This window comes from Podarcis gaigeae (genome assembly GCF_964106915.1).
Source record: "Podarcis gaigeae genome assembly, chromosome: 7".
NCBI lineage: Eukaryota > Metazoa > Chordata > Lepidosauria > Squamata > Lacertidae > Podarcis > Podarcis gaigeae.
In genome coordinates, this window is record NC_139683.1 from 49,772,602 (window position 1) to 49,790,796 (window position 18,195).

The following is an 18,195-nucleotide window of genomic DNA, read 5'->3' on the forward strand; positions in this document are numbered from 1 at the left end:
TGCTAAAACCTATGTTATTTCACTATCTGCTAAGGCCAAACTTGTGTAATTAATTTCAATGTATTTCAATGGAAGCAAAACAGTGAAAATAATGTAACTATTTACATAACATTTGTGGACTAAAAATGATTGTGAATATCGCCCATGTTCTCTTATGTGTTTCCATTCCTGACCTGACCTCAGATAACCATGAAAATTGCAGGAATTTCCACTCCTGTTTCCATTTCTGATTAAATTTCTCAACATCCCTAGTTGTTGGTCTCTCCTGCATGCTTTCCTAGATTCAAATGGTACTGGATAATTGTGAAAGCTTACTATGGGAGAGGGCCAGACATATTGTTTCTATATCTTAAGAACTGGCTAGCAAATTTTTAGTAAAAAGGAAGACACAACCGTCTTCAGCAGCCATCAAAGTTATTCAGTCTTACTCATTGAGAATTTTATGGGAAAAGAAAAGAAATGAAGGGTTTAAAATCAGGATTGCATGCTCCAAAGCCAAAACATTTTAATGCCAACTATAGAATCACTTATTCCACTGTCCAATATCTCCTCAGCTAACGCCCAGCTTTATATACAGACAAATGTTATCCAGGAAAAAAGGGAAGGCATTTTAACATGGGATTATTTTTCTCACTTGTGATGAGAATGTCAGAGATTCTGCAGTTGTTGAATTTAATAACAAATGTCACAAGTATTACTTGTTCATGCATTATATTTTATTGTATTGCTGATAGTGTCCAGAATGTTTGGATACTTAAAACCAAAGAGGTTAGATCTGAACAACTCTATTAAACAAAGTGTAGATGATTATAGATGATTATGAAGATGCCTAATAAATGGTAAATATACATTGTTCCAACTTATTTCAGTGGTGGAGTTTCTGTATGAAAAATAATCAAAAATATAAAATCACCATTGTCATCTTCTTTGTATGCCACCATTCCATGGTTAAAACCATGCTCAAGGTGACTTACAACATGAAAAGATTTGCAAAATTACAAACATAACAAAAGTCATCATAACCAGTAAATAAAACATATCAAAAAGAACACAACCAAACTGAACAATTTCCACATAAATCATAATAACATCTAAAGATAATATATTAATATTGGTGGCAGCAACAAAAATAATCCTAAACTGTACCCCAGCCCAAGGGTCTGTTAAGCAGCCTCAGCTTTTGTAGCTGGAGTCAGCCAGGGCCCTGCCCTCCCAGGCCAGGTGGTAAAAGGCCAGCAAGGCAGGGAGCAGGTCTTCCCGGACTCATAGCCAAGATGGTCTCCAATGTAAAATTCAATGTTGGATCATGGATCTCTCAAAAACTCTTAGGATTCTCACACAATTAGAGTTCCTATTTTAGGAGAATGTAGCAGCAAGAGTTAAGGCAGTCACTATTTCACAGCACAAACCTCTTTACAAGTATACACAAAAGTAAAAATGGGAGAGAAATTCAATTTATTTCATGCTTTCTGAAACCCAAACAGCCATTCTTTGAAATTCACAATTCTCCAGATTGTGTAATGCAGTTCCCCAGCCAAATCATTTGTAAAAAATTCACAAACTGGGGTTAAAGTGTACATAAAAACACATACATTGGTGAAAATAACAAAAAATGCATCGTATTAGGGAAAATTGCTTGCAAAAATGTGTATATTAAGTAAAATTGCCTATAAATATGTGTCTATTAGGAGAAATTTGCACTAATATGCTGAAGAATTTTCATTAGGACTTTTTTTAAAAAAAGCAAACTGATGTGGAAATGTGAAAAACTGAAATTAATATTAGAAAAATGAGAAACAGAGAGAAACCAAAATGGTCAGAGTGATCCCTCATTACTCAGAACTACTCTAAGCCCCATAGAGTTTTATGAGCCTTACTCTCAGGTAACTGTGTAGAGGACTGCAGCCCTAATGCCCCAGTGCAAAAGATTTGAAATATCAAGAATGCTTAAGTAGTAAGATTGCTAGATTCTATAAAGAAGAATGATTCTGTGTCCCACTATTTTTCAGAAGAAAATATATTGGTTGATGTTGCTCTTCCTTACATAGTGTTGCAGAGGTAAAGGAAGTTGTACCTGCTGAACACTTCTCAACTCAGTTTATAATGCCTACCCTTTATTCTAATAGGATGATCTAATGCTGTCCCTACATAACAAGTGCACAAACTTTAATACTGCTGGAGTTATGGGTTTTAAACTAATATTGCATGCAGATACTTGGACATAATTATATTCAGCGTTGGCAAGAATGGGAAGATAGCATTATGAACAAATTTTGTAACGTAATAGAAAAGGGTAAATAAGAAGAAAATACTTCAGCTACTAAATCCCAACTCTTGATGAAGCATTTATAAATACTGAAGAAAGATTACATACCTGTGTCTAACTCTACACATTAGAGGATATGGGTTTCCTTATGGAAACCCTACTCAAGTATTCAGTGCCAATGAGCGCGAAACACATTCCCCCAGAATGCAGATAAATTGAAAGGTGAGATTGAATGGGATCATGTCTGGATAACTATTCTGCTGTCCCACATTTATTTATTTAAAATATTTATGCCCTGCTTTATAGCCTGAAGAGGCCCTCAAAGTGGTTTAGAATTTGCACAACACAGTTGCATTTAAGCATAGCAGTAGGGGGGAAAAAGACATTGTGTTATATGGTGTCAGGATAATTCAGGCAGAATTTCCTGTCCTCCTCTGTCTCCCTTTGGCCACAGCCAGCTAAGCAACCGCTGTTCTGAAGCAAAGGATTGGAGGTGAGCAGCTAAACACACTCAGCCCATAATGGAAGGAAATCTTTTTCTGGTAGTTCACCACCCATACTTGCCACACTGGTTGTACTCCCCTGAGTTGGCACCTGTGAGGACACTGCCTATCCCCATACCCAAAATGCCATTGCATACACACACACTCAACCCTGGCTGTGTCGGCATCAGCTAGAAGGGGACCTATATATGTACGATTGTATGTGCGCCCTTCATGATTTCTGTCCCCGTAGAGGGTTACCAATGCACAGGATCCATATATGTACTGCAGCAGGGACTTGGCCAGTGTACACACTGGAGACTATGGGACACAGCTAGCCTGTACATTTTAGATAGGGTAGCTCTATATTTTAGTGACAAGCCTATGATTATACCCATGGATTAAGCATGAGATCACACACTTTTGATTTTTACTTGTTTTCCTGCTGTTTGGCAAATGTGATTTTGAACTAACTTTCAGATCGCCATAGGCTTCATATCTTTTAAGAAGCCATACTCCAGTCTATCCTTTTTATAGTGTGAAACCCATGTAGAGTAGCAAGCCATCTGCATGCTGATTGAACCTGAAAGAAACCCATTTTGCAGATGTGCCATTTGAATGTCTTACTGGCATTGTAACTTTTTTTTAACTTCTGGTAATTGCTTTAGAAGAACAAAGCTCTTTGTTTAAGGGGAGCCCAGGGAGATCATAATTGCCATAAGGTACAAGACTGTTTCCAAGTATTTCTGAATTGCTTTTCTTTCTACATTAAATATTTAACGTCTAATCTTTGGCCAAACTGTAGAAACCCACTAAGGTCCATGGGTGATGACATCAGGAAGAGAATGGAGACCTGCCAGTTAAATGCTCTGTGTAATTTTCACTATATAACCACCACTTGAAAAGTATCTGGCTGAATTTGAAATAATATGCAAGAATACAGAAGCATGTAGTCACTGAAAAGTGGACCATAAGCAATTGGTTTCACACATTTGTGAAAAATTGAAGACTCACAAATTGTGTTTTTTTTAATACAAACAGCTTTTTCACTTCCCAAACATTGTGAAACAAATGTTTATCTTCCTCTTCCTCTGTAATTTTTTTTTTAAGGATTGAAACAATAATCTTTATTTACAGCAACGTGCAATGTGACTTGGAACTTAAAATTATTATTATTTAATATTGGTTTTTTGCACAAATTTTCCAACATAACTTCATAATATCATAACAAATCTTTGGCTATCACAGCCTAAGACTTCCCTCAACCCCTTCTAATGGTTTTCTAAATTCTTCTCTATTTTTGCATTTTATTCTTCCTCTGTAAAATCTTGACCCCTTATGGGTTTTTAATTGAAAGACTTATCATTCTTAGCACTTTTTGTCAGGACTGATGCCAGTACTGACTTTATCTGTGGGTATCCAGCAGTGAGATGGTAACCCAGTACTCCAAGAGGGAATTGTTTTAATGCAAGCACTGACTGAATTATTTGCTAGATCAGCTAAAGGGCACCTGTTCCTCAGTCATGTGCTCTGATACTCTTTTGCCTTTGCTAAGAGAGCAGTTTCATACCAGGCAGAGTGGACTATTTATTTTTTGTTGAAGGATAAGAGAGTGTGAATATAAACACACATAGGGTACAATTCATCCAAAACTAAACTTCCAAAACCCATTGATAGAACAGTGGACGTCCTTACCTTTTGCACTGAAAATAGTATGACAACAGTGCATAATTGTGACTAGATCATTCCATTCTACCCAGTGCTACTTTTCTATAAAAAGAGGTGCTGGAACTCACCATGAACACCTTCCTCGTTCCTTTAGCATGGCAATGGCACTCATCTGAGAGGTGCCAGCACTGAGTTCTGGTGAGTTCTGGCTGAAAAACAATTGACAGTGCGGATGCTATACATGTGGGATGGCAACTGACAGCTTGCAGGCCAGATCCAACCTGAACAACATATGAAGATACTGAGAAGTCCTGCTATAGATCAAGCCATATCTGCTAAGAATTTTCATATTATATTTTAAAATAAAAAATATTAGCACAAAATTCTGACCAATGCATTGTACCTTATAGTACTACCTTTTGTGACAGACAATCCACAAATCAAGTACTGGTGACCATGCATTCCAGTAATTATTTGAAATGCCAAATTTATTTGCAAATGGGATTATCTTTTCAATAGTTTGAAACTCTGCTTTCTCAGTCAATTCTCCTCCTTAGCACTCCTCCAAATTTGACTAATGTTCTTCATGAGATAGGACAGAGTTTGCAAGGCTATATATGTAATATGACACCTTCCACTATATCAAAGTTTGAATTTTGATTAGAAAATTCTGTGATTAGTTTCTCAGTACAAGAAAGTTGCTTAAAAATAAAAAATAAAAAATTTGATAGTTGTATGGAGGGGTTCTTGCAACCCAATAATTGCAAAACATTATTTATCCAATTTATGGTGGAATAGTTTGGAATACTGTATATATTAAGTAGCAGTAAGCAGACCATGTGCCTATTGATCTTTGAAGTAATGGAAGGGGAATGTCAGGAATGACTATCAGTGATAGATGAAAGCTAGGAGAGAATAAGGCAAGCCAGGCTGATGGACAGGAAGCCAACATCTGCTAAAAGGCATAATGGCACCCGACTTCACTTTCAACTTGACTTCCATGGCAGCTCTGGCTCCTGCTTATTTCAGAAATAAAATTAAAAGTATTTCAGTCACTGTACCCATTAAATTTCAATAGATGGTCTTAGTTCAGCCTTAGAAAGTTGCAGTGAGCACATGCAGAGAGAGTCTTGTCTAAACTATTGTTAATAATATGTTTTAACAAAATAAATATAAAAATTTGATCCATTTTATAATGCTCCTTTTATTTAGTGCTGACAGTTATTTGCAGATAAGAAACTGAAAAGGCACTCCTTTGCTCTAAGAGAGACATGGGGAACCTCTCGCCTGCCAGACATTGTTGGACTATAACTACCATCATCCCTGACTCCATGCCATGCTCGCTGGGGCTGATGGGAGTTGAAGTCCAGCAACATCTGGAGGGCCACAAGTTGCCAACCCTTCATCTTACAGGAAGCTGGCATCCCCCCAAATCTATTAATTCTGCTAATAAACAAAAAAATGACATTAATACTTGCCGAGGCAAAACAGTAAGGCAGTTTGTAGTAACACTGGTATTTAGGGTGTGTGTGGTGGTTGGTTTGTTTTTTAAGATGCTAGTGTCAGTCTCAGTATAGTGCCTGCCACTATACCATCCCTAATGGCTGGGAGCAAGAACGTGTGTTGTGATTTTAGCCAGTTTTTATATGATATATTTTTAAGTTGGCATTTTGTTCTGCTGGTGATGTTGATTATGGTGATGATTTACTTCTTTTCTATGGCTTGTCCTAAGTCGCAAGGACTGTTTGGTATTGAAATGGAAATAAATAAAAGATGAAGTATTTTGTTACGATTAACTAAGTGCACTGATGTTCATGAAATGCAGTGGCGTCGCTACGGGGGACGGGGGGAGGTGTGCCCTGGGTTCCATGTCGGTGGGAGTGACAAGACGTCACCCTGCGGGGGCTCGCGGCAGCACGATCAGCCATCGTGCCACCGCAGCCACATGTGGAGGATACTCCGTTCGCGGCTGCAGCCATGAGCAGAAGATCCCAGCACATGTGCGGCATCGCATGCATGGGCTGTACGTAGCGACGCTGCACATATGCTGTACAGCGGTTTTCCGCTGGCGCCGCTCCAGAGGCATACGGATGGTGCCGGGATCCTCTGCTCGCGGCTATAGCGGCGATGGAGGGATCCCGGCACTCTCCGTACAGCTCTGGAGCGGTGCTGGCGGAAAACCGCTATACAGCTCATGTGCGGCATCGCTACGTACAGCGCATGTGTCCTACATAGTGACGCCGCACATGCTTCCTACGTAACGACGCCCACCCAGGGTGTCACGACGCCTTCCTTCATCCCTGATGAAATGTTCACCATGGTGACGATTGGATTTTTGACTTTACAAACATTCTTTGGTGAAACGTTTTTTTAAAAATTTTACACATTTGCTTTTTATCCAGTCATCTTACATTTCTCTATAAAATACTCATTTTAAGGCTGCAGCCCTAATATACACTTATTTCCCTATAAAATATTCAGTTTAAGGCTGCAATCCTATATACACTTACCTGGAATAAGTCTCAATGAACTTCATGGGTTTACCTCTGAGCAGATGCATAAAAGGCTGCACTGTTAGTGTAGAATTATAGAAAACCTTTTATTCAGTTTGCTATTGCTAGCTGTACCTAAAGCTAATTTAATTTTTAGAAAAACCTTAGAGTGAAGAGTTAAGAAAACTAAAGAAATACATTTGGCACTGTCAAAAATCCCTGAATTGTCCCTCTAATATCCCTGTGCTCTGCCAAACATTTAATCAAGTTTAATCAAAACTCACTGGTCTAATACAAAAACTTAATATTAGGTATGTCACCTGAGCTATGATCTACACAGGCTCAGGATTAAGAAAAATTGACGCTCCATGCAAAACGACAAGGCAAATGCAGTTCTGTGTGGGCAAAAAGTTTGTGTTAAATCCCAGGGTGAATATATGTGGCAGAGAGAGGAGGTATTGGATTATTGCTGGAATAGTTTTAGGTTTTAGTGAAATAAAATGAGACCCAGCGGCTGCCAGCAACAGTAACCAGGAATCTACAGTATGCTCTGTGGGTTCTTGCTTAGGCCTTGATTTTCATCCAGAACTATAGCATTTGCTGCTTCTGCCAGATGTTCGGGCTTGGGCCAACAATCCCATATAGGCTCACAGGAAAAACAAACCTTTATCCCTATGCATAACTATGAGACTCTGGCACAGTGCTCTATAGAGCTGTAAGTTATCCCATGGCTGCTGAAGGGTACTACAATTTATTTTAAAAAATAACCATTTCCCTAAGCTTTTAAACCTGTATTCTTACCCAGTAAACAAAGGAGGAAATTTTGTTTCTTAAAATGTGGTTTTAAATGGGACTGTTAAACTACAGAAAAGCCAGGACTCTGGGTCAGCAGCCTGAAACGCAGTGGATATGCATTCAATACATAACCATGGGTGTAGCCAGGATTTTTGTTAGGGGGGGGGCAGAACTGACATGATTGGTCAGTTACTTAAGTATTTCTATTGTTTTACTTGATGGGGGGGGCGGGGAGGCAGCTGCCCCTCCCTGCCCTCCCTGGCTACGCCCATGTACATAACCTCTGCAGGCCAAACAATTCTCCCTTGCCTTTTCACATACAATCTGGGGGGAACTGCAAGACCTGTGTTGGCTTTGGAGTCTGAAGTTCCTTTCCAATTTTCCAGTTCAGTCCCTTGGTGCTAAACAGCTGGCTTCCCCATGTTCTTATGAGTGCAGGGGAATACTGGGGAAAGATGGTGTAAATATTATTTTATTATGTTTGTTTAAAAGGGTAGCAGGTGGGAAGCTGCCCTTCAGTATCAGGGCAGCATATAGGGCAGCATAGAGCAAAAATATCAGCATCAAAATAAAATCACAGTTAAAATGAAACACAAAGGAAAGCAGCAGCTCATAATTCTGCAGGAAAATGTCAGCAGAATAGATTAAGCAATTATATACCAGCTCACGTTAGCTGCTGGAATGCCTGGGCAAATAATCATGCCTTTGCCTGGCACCAGAATGACATCACACTTGGCATCAGGCAAGCCTTCTTGGGCCCAGCATTCCACAAATAAAGAGCTATGTCTGAGAAGCCCCTTTCTCTGGCTGTCATCCCCACTTCAACTATATGGGGCATCCAGAGGAAAGCTTTAAATGACAGACACAGGATGCTTTCAGGCCACTGCTGTTTTCCGATGGGAATCATATTCAAGAGAATTCAGGTTGATTTGGAGCTCTAGTGCAACAAATCCACTCCACACCCATATCCCCAAATCAGACTTTTTGCAATAAGGAAAGTGACAGAGAAATGCTCTGGATAACAATTGTGTGGGATAACAATTGCTTGTATAGCCTAGGTAAAGGTAAAGGGACCCCTGACCATTAGGTCCAGTCATGGCCGACTCTGGGGTTGCGGCGCTCATCTCGCTTTATTGGCCAAGGGAGCCGGCGTACAGCTTCCGGGTCATGTGGCCAGCATGACTAAGCTGCTTCTGGCGAACCAGAGCAGCACACAGAAACGCCGTTTACCTTCCTGCCGGAGCAGTACCTATTTATCTACTTGCACTTTGGCGTGCTTTCGAACTGCTAGATTGGCAGGAGCAGGGACCGAGCACCCCGTTGCAGGGATTCGAACCACCGACCTTCTGATCAGCAAGTCCTAGGCTCTGTGGTTTAACCCACAACGCCACCCACGTCCCTTGTTGTATAGCCTCCCTGCAAACAAATCAGAATGAATGCTCAATAAACAGCTGCTGTCATCTAACAACCCCACAAACTTTGTGCAAACAAATCAGGATGAATATTCAATTCATGTTGTCTGGAAGTGATCACAGTGTTTGGGCAGGTTTAGGTGATAGAAGTCAGTCCTTTAAGTATTCAGGTGCTAAGTCATTCAGGAATATATGGGTAAGCATAAGCACTTTGAAGTGTGCCTGGAAATTGGCAGTAGCCATTTAAGGACTGGTAAGCAATGGTATGGGGACACAGGTGGCGCTGTGGGTTAAACCACAGAGCCTAGGGCTTGCCGATCAGAAGGTCGGTGGTTTGAATCCCTGTGACAGGGTGAGCTTCCATTGCTCAGTCCCTTCTCCTGCCAACCTAGCAGTTCGAAAGCACGAAGTGCAAGTAGATAAATAGCATTTACCTTCCAGCGGGAGGTGGAGTGAGATGAGCGCCGCAACCTCAGAGTTGTCTGCAACTCTAACTAATGGTCAGGGGTCCCTTTACCTTTACCTAAGCAATGGTACATCAGTCCTCTTAGAGCTTTTTAAATCAGACATTGCCTATGCTCACTCATACCTTTTCTTGCAACATTAAGGGCCAGAAATTTGCCTTTAGAAAATAAGAAAACATATAAAAAGGTAAAGGTAAAGGGACCCCTGACAATTAAGTCCAGTTGCGAATGACTCTGAGGTTACGGCGCTCATCTCACTTTAAAGGCCGAGGGAGCCCGGGCGTTTGTCCACTTCTGCAAACAGTTTTTTCAGGTCATGTGGCCAGCATGACTAAGCCACTTCTGGCAAAACCAGAGCAGCGCATGGAAATGCCGTTTACCTTCCTGCTGGACCAGTACCTATTTATCTACTTGCACTGTGTGCTTTCAAACTGCTAGGTTAGCAGGAGCTGGGACCAAACAATGGGAGCTCACCTCGTCGCGGGGATTCAAACCGCCGACCTTTCGATCAGCAAGCCCAAGCGGCACAGTGGTTTAACCCACAGCACCACCTGCGTCCATATATATGGAATACCTGCAACCCTTATTGGCTTGAAGACAAAGAAGGAATAACATAAAGAAAAGCATGGGTTTTATTGTTCAACATCTGGAAGTGTGTGAGCCCTGCACCCCCTTGAGTGTTTACAGAGTGATGATGAACAAATTTACATCTACCGGAATCAAGGGATATTGCAGCAGGATATCACAACTAGAGGAAATTTGCACTCCAACTGATCTCTAGGGCATTCTTTAAAAATATTTCACTTCTAACAAGTATCACTAGAAAACAGTCGTCACTTCCATTCCCTTGCGTTGAACATGCTTGTTACACTTTTTTTCTCCGCCTATACGAAGACCACAAAAGAAAGCAGTTGGCTACATGAAGCTTGACAGAGCACCACAAGGAGAGCATATAAATCTTCTTACATTGGCTGTGTGCCCTTGGAATTAAAGGGAAATTGTGTTTTGAATGTTTTTTCTCCCAAACACACTAGATTAACAAAGTATATTGTGCCTTTACAGCTTAATATATGCTGGAAAGTTTGGCAGTTGTTGGCATCTGAGGCAAGGCCTTGTGTTCCTAATCCTTCCTTCTTCTTAAAGTATAAACCAGACATTATAAGGGCTTGTGCAAAAGTCTTGGGGAACTATGTGAACACCTCTCAGGTGGCACCTCTCAGGTAGGTGCCATTGCCATTATAAGAGAACAATGGAGGCCTTCATGGTGAGTTCTGGCACCTCTTTTTCTAGAAAAATAGCACTGCGCAGCAGGGATGGCAACTTGGAAAAAAATAGGGGGTAAGCCCCACCCATATAATCACATGACATGTTGCAGGAACACCATTTGAATGGCAATGCCCATCAACTTTGGGAGGGCAAGGTCCCCTCAAATATTTCATGGGAGGGCAAAGCCCCCTCGGCCCCTAGGAGTTTGCTCCCATGACCCACAGAAAAAGATCCCTGTCTCAGGTAAGCTATTGCGCAGGGCAGGCAAAACAACACGACTGCATTTATTTTTAAAACTTATCAGCTCACTTTAAAAAAATTATATTTAATTGCATTGCAGGGGTTGTTATATGAAAACAACAATAGCAACAAAGAAATGAACTAAAATAAAACCAGAATGGTGGTGGGAAGGAGAGGAGGAAAGCATTCATAGGTTTTGCTTATTTTCCATTTACAGGGGTATCATAAATTACCTTTACATTCAACTGAGGGAAGAGTTCAGCTTGGTAAGTACAGTAATTTATGTAACTTTTCAGCTCACATTTAAAAAGTTTAACAATGGGTTTTACCCATCTTGTTTTTCACTAGAAAACTATCAGGTCAAAATGGATTCTCCCTTCATCAAGCATTGTTTTATCCTCCTTATTTGTGTATGCGTGTCATATTCAGTAGATAAAATCACTTCTCTTGCAAAATGCAATGTTCCTCATATTTCGGGAAACCAGTTTTTTTATAGGATTGCTCTACACATTAAAAAAATCAATCTTGGATGCACCGTTTTGAAAACATAGAATCAGCATTTTACAGTAAACTCAGTCCTCATCATGCTTGTAAGCTGCAGAATGTGTCCAGCCCCTTAGGTTTCTTTTACATTGCTTTCCCTGAAAACACTGAATCTGTTTTATAGTTTACTGAATGCTTATCATGTCATTTCAGAAAGGTTCCAAATACACCCCCCATTGCTCATCTCTTCATGCTCAGTACTGTACATGTACAAGATTTTACATTGCCCAATATTTCCTGGTCTCATCCTTTCCCCAAGTTAGGTTGTGGTACTATTATCAGTCTTCCCTGTCCCGACAGATGTATGCTGGTGCCATGAAACCAATAATGTGTATAAAACTGAATTTGATTATTTTTGGTTAAAAAATTGTTCTTAACACCATTAATCAAGACCAACTCAATATAACGTTTACACATCTGTTCATTTTTCATTAAACAGAATAGTAATGCCTAAATTTAAATTTGAATAGGTAGTGCTTGTATTAAATTCTATGCCACACATTCATCTTGAAACAATAGATAATGCAGAATACAGTAGCATTGCAATGTTGATTCAGAGAAATTAATTAAAAAAGTAAACACTGCAATATGCAGACCCATCATTTTTCAAACTGAGCAGTGTTTTATGTCTCATTGATTATCAATCGCAGAAGACAGATATTTCATTTAAATCAATTACAACTGCCTCAAAACTGTATTGTGGATTAGATTTGCAGAGAAACAATAAAATTGTGCACTGAACTTTCAAGAGAAAATGCTCATAATCAGTACAATTGCTGCTGCGATAGTTCAGACATTGCCCTAGCCATCTTACCTTATCTATGGCATCACACTCATGCTTTGGCATAGGTAAGCACTCTTATACCAGCAATAATATAGTCTGATGAAGTACAATACTGTTCTGTATGCATGTATGGCTAAGAAGAGAGGCAGAAGCAGGTGCTGACCATTGAGGATAACTTAAATAACTACTAAAGAGCCAGCTGGGTTGAAACAAGCATTATGGATCTGAGATAAGATGATAATGAATATCAGTGGTTGCAGAACTGAAGCGTATCCTTGCAAGATGAGCCACCCTAGATCCTTCATATACGACACCAGTTTAACTGCCCATTCACAGTTCCTGTCCATGTATATAGTCAGCTGTGTCCACTGATAAGACTCAGTTTGCTCTAGTCTCATAGTTAGACATATTGTGGGTTATACTAGCCACCATAGTCAAACATACAGAGATATTATCTACAAAATACATGGTTCAATAGCCACTCATGTAGGCTTATGTTAGTATAAGCATGTCTGCAACTTGAAAAGACAATGTCTCTCTTTGGGATGCAGAACCTCTTCCCTTGGGATGACGGGACACCAGGGAGCTGCAACAATTTGATGTGTCATATACTGATAACAGGCCAGTAAACAATCATGGCTCAAGGCTTCCCATAACAAGAGGTGGAACAAGGGAAGGCTAGATCTCTGTCTAAAGCAACACAGCTGGATAAGAGCTGAGGCAGTACAATATGTTTAGGATCAAGCTGGAATATCCAGTGAGATACGATTTAGAGCATGTAACTGTAAACTTAGAAAAGGAGAGGGATTTCATAAAGGTATGAGAAACGCCATGCTAAAACTCAAATCCAGCAATGAAATCAATTTCAACATACCATAGCACCTCCTTGGAGCAAGTTAAGTAGGAAACCATGCGTGCAAACATAAAGGATTCACCATATGGATCTCATTGCAAGATCTGTATAACCAGACATTTCCATTACATGTGTTTGTTAATTTTATCCATACTAATTTCTTTCATATCCATAGATGCCTGTGCCTTTACAAATCCCAACTTGTTCCTTTTATCATTATACATATATGTTAGCTTAAGCAGCATTGTTAGTGTCAAATCACTCCATTCTGAATCCATTACTTCTGTGCTACACCCAAAGAAGAGTTTAAATCTTAGAAGAATCCCTGAAATATAGTCTCTTTGACTTTGCTTCGGCTACAAGCCTAGGCACATGTACCTGGGAACACACCCCATTGAACTCAGTGGGACTTACCTTTGAATAGATATGAATAGGATCACACTGCAACCTATAGTTTTATATCTACTTACCTAGGAGCAGATCCCATTGAACCTAATAGGATCTAGAATCATTGTAAAGTTGGAAGGGACCATGAGGGTCATCTAGTTCAACCCCCTGCAATGCAAGAATCTTTTGCCCAACGTGGGGCTTGAACCCACAACACTGAAATTAAGAGTCTCATGTTTTACCAACTGAGATTTGCTTCTGAGTAGACATATATAGTGCTGTCCTGTAAGGCTCTAATACTAAACACACTTCCCTGCAAATGGGTTTCACTGAATTCAGTGGGACTGTTTATTTTATCTGTTTAATACATTTTTATGCTGCCTTCAGGGAAGTAACTGTGATTAAGTCTGTGTATTATGTAAAACTCAATCTTTTTGCATGAAGTTCCTCTCTTCGGAAAGCATGGGAAAATGCAAATCTTTTAATGGAATAAGGATACAGAATTAAACAAAGTAAAGACCCAGAGTTAATTTTAAAAGATATTTATTTATCAAACCATTTATTAAATGGGCCATCTCATTCAGAAGACCTATGGCCTTATCTAGGGAAGTCTGAGAACTAGACATCTCCTGCTCTTCCCCTTGCCTTTTCCATGCCCAGTCTTGACAATTTTGCATGCATTACAAAATGTGTGTCACTGCACATGGAAAACTGAGGCAAAGAGGAAATGACATGCCATACACGAGAAGGAATTCATGCATATGACTCATTGGACCATGTTGCCATATGACAAGCAGATGTCCTGACATCACCCTCAATCTATATCACAACCTTGGTTTTCCATCTCTCTCACACACCCCTCTTCTGCATTTTTTCTGGTTCTGCTACAAATGGGTGAAATTGCTGGGAAATGGATTTTGGGTAAACATGAAGAGCAACTTCAAGCAGTTTGACTGTGGAACTAACTGGTTCAGGAAGTAGCGGCATTTAAGTAGAGGCTTGTCAGGGCTGCTGCAGTTGCATCTCACATTGCAAATCCTGCACTGTGCTGATGGTTGGCTAGATTACCCTGTCCAGTTCTTTGATTCTATCTCCCTTGTGCTAAATTCAGGCTTATAGCAAGCCAATAGAAATCACTTTAAATGTGGATAAGTAGCAGCATGCCAAAAGTTGAATGCCATGTGTGGTAGCATATTAGGACAAGCCAAAGAGAGCTTGTACGTCTATTTCTATTTCTACGCAGATATGATAATGAGGAATTGGACCCTGACATTTTGATCCTGTTCCTGCTGAAACTTCCATCTACAAGAAGTTGACTTTTTAGCTGCACATTGCTTGTAAATGCCCCCTTCTAAAAAATATTTTTAAATTAGAAATTTAATTAATGCAGCAGACTAAGACTATATACTAATATCTGTTCATGCTGAATTGGTTCCATTCCCACCTTTTTATGGTTGATTAATTCCTAATGGCTGTACTAACCCTATTTAAATGTACAGAACTTGTTTCTGACTAAACATAAACAGAGTGTTGCTATGAAGCTACATGCATCCACTCAAATTCTTCTTCTATAAAACTATTAAATGTGCAAGTATCCCTGTATTCCTATGCCTCTCAAATGTGCTATCCATATTTGGCTATGCTGCTCACATGTAAAGGCTGCACTCGACCTAAGAAAGCTGGAACTAAGCTAAGTTCTGCTCTTGCGTTCCTATGCCTGTCACTGTCCATGATTTGGTGGGCATCTGGAGTCTCCTATACCTGCTTTATTTAGAACCTTGCAGAACTGGGGTTCTAGATAACACAGGAAGCCCTCAGGAGTAGAGGAGACTCCTCGGTTCATACTTTGCCGTACAACTAGTAAAGAGCAACTGGCATAGTTATTGTTTGTATAATACACATTAAGCATCATTTTTTCTTTTGGGTGTGCTCCAGTACTTGAGTCCAATTTCTCATTCAGCATTTAGCATAGTATGTCAGCACCCTCTAGTGATGCTTTGGAACAATACCTGTTGAGGCACAGAAGTAGTCATTTCAGGAATGACAAAGAGAAAGGTATGCATACTATGCTACAACTAAAATAGCTTTGAGGAATCAGCCATAAAAAGGTGGGAATGGAACCAATTCAGCATGAACATATCTTAGTCTGCTGCATTTTAAAAAAAAATACTAATATGCATTAGGTAAAGGTAAAGGGCCATTAGGTCCACTTGTGACCGACTCAGGGGTTGCGGCGCTCATCTTGCTTTATTGGCCGAGGGAGCTGGCGTACAGCTTACGGGTCATGTGGCCAGCATGACTAAGCCGCTTCTGGCAAACCAGAGCAGCGCACGGAAACGCCGTTTACCTTCCCGCCGGAGCGGTACCTATTTATCTACTTGTACTTTGACGTGCTTTTAAACTGCGAGGTGGGCAGGAGCTGGGGCCAAGCAATGGGAGCTCACCCTGTTGCCGGGATTCGAACCACCGACCTTCTGATCGGCAAGTCCTAGGCTCTGTGGTTTAACCCACAGCGCCACTCACGTCCCACTCATGCATTACCCATGTTCAGTTTTTAAGACCACTAGCTGTGTCATTATTACTCATTTGTTTTATGCAGTTCAAACTTTAAACTGTTCAGTCTGATTCAATCCCTGACATCTCCAGGTTCTAGGATCTCTTACAATAGGACTGGGAAAGAACCAGGACCCTAAATCATAGAACTCTAGAGTTCGAAGGGACTCAAAGCACCTTCAAGTCCAAACTGCTGCACTGCAGAAACCACAAGTGTTCACTGCTGTCAGGGTTTCAGGGACAGAGAGCAAGGGGGAGGGGTCCCAGGGCGACGAGGAAGAGGACGACGACGACCCGAGGTTGTCAGTGAGTCCGTCAAGTGAATCCGAGGATTCCCAAAAGGGAGCCCCCCTGGTCAGGCCAAGGGGCAGTAGAGAGGGAAGCAGTCAGAAGCAGGGGAACGAAGAGGGAATCCCCAGTGGGGGTTGGAGATCGGGACCGGCCCCTCCGTCGGAACGGAGTGAAGGGGGTGGAGTTGCCAGTGTGTCAGAAAGAGCAGAACAGGAAGCAGAGAGGGGAAGGAGTTCGGAGCAGAACGTCCTGCCGGAAGGGGAGGAGTGTAGTACCGAGAGTAGCGTAACGGTCGAAAGGAAGGTCAGAGGCAACGTACGCGCGCCAAGTTCAAATGTGGAGGCGCGCGGAAATGAGGAGAGCCCTGAGGAGGAGCCTGGTCCCAAAGCACGAAGGAGGGGGGAGCAGGCGTCAGAAGAGTCAGCCTCGGGGGAGTCCCGGAGGGAGGGAGCACAGGGGGGCAGGAAGACCCTGCGGAAAAGGAAGGAGAGGAAAAGGTGGAGCAGTACAAGCCTCTTAAGCTGGTGCAGGGGCGGGACTGACTCAGAGGGGACTTCTAACATCTAAGGGTAACAGATGCTGAGCCACGGAGCTTGGATGTAACGACAACAATGTTCTTCAATAAAACCTTTTGTATATAACTTGGACTGGATTTTGGTCTCCTGTGAGCTGGGACCTCGGGTGGCTCTGACAGTAAGTCCCCTCCCAAAGAACGCAAAATTTTTTTTTTGCAAAGCTCACAAACGGTGACAGCCATGAGTGCGGAGGATCAGCTGACAGCACTGCGAACTACAGTTTCCGAACTCACCGCTGCAGTCCTTGCGTCTCAGAAGAAGCATGACGAAATGGAGAAGCGCTGCCAGGACCTGCAAACAAGGTGGGAGCGTGCAAACAGGGAAGGGTTCCCAGGGTCCAGATCAGAAGGCATTGGACTTGGAAGGCGGGGGGGCAGCCTAGTCACCCACTTCGATGGGAACCTGAAGCACTACCCCAGTTTCAGAGCAGATGTTTTGTATGCATCGCACTTGCTTCGTCATGACTTTAAAGATGAGGAGGAGAAAGTGGGGTTTATTGTTTCTCACTTGCATGGGCCGGCCAGAGACTGGTTGCGCAATTTGTGGCGTGAAGATGGCCCTGCCCGCCGCGATTCTGATGAATTCATTAAAGCGATGGATGCCTGCTTCCAGTCAACCGTAGATTTGGATCTTGCACGCAGGGAGATATTTGGACTGCGGCAAGGCAAAGCCACTGTGCGTCAGTACCATTCCAGATTTTTTGCTTTACTGACTGCGTTACGCTGGGAGAAAGACTGCACACCTGTGAGGGATTTGTTCTGGGAGGGTCTCAGCGGTCCCATAAAGGACGAACTTGCCAGGGGAGACAGACCTCAGACCCTGGAGGAGGTGGTGCAGAGGGCTCTGGCGATTGGGATACGTCACGAGGGACGTCCTTGGCACAATGAGGAAGAACGTCAGGTGCGTCCACCAGCGAGGACGTCTTCTTTCATCCCCAGGGAGTTCAGTCAGTCACATCCCTCGCCGCTGGGGAGGCAGGGGGAGGAGCCGATGGAACTTGGTGGTGCTAAGGCTCAAGCAACAGCCAGAGCCCCAGCTTCCGGTGCAGTAAAGGCGAAGCCTCCTAGAGGGACCAGGAAGTGTTACATCTGCGACAGTGCACTGCACATGGCGAAAGAGTGCCC

The 18,195-nt window shown here is 41.8% G+C and overlaps 1 protein-coding gene across 3 annotated transcripts in view; it reads left to right on the forward strand.

The window, feature by feature from the left end:
• The window catches only part of GNAL (G protein subunit alpha L), a 171,929-nt gene that overhangs the window by 13,206 nt on the left and 140,528 nt on the right, over positions 1-18,195 (forward strand). For all 3 annotated transcript variants that reach the window (XM_083746799.1, XM_083746800.1, XM_083746801.1), the window contains exon 3: positions 11,303-11,351. In XM_083746799.1, the coding sequence (XP_083602925.1) occupies positions 11,303-11,351 (49 nt within the window). The remainder of the gene's footprint in view (positions 1-11,302; positions 11,352-18,195) is intronic.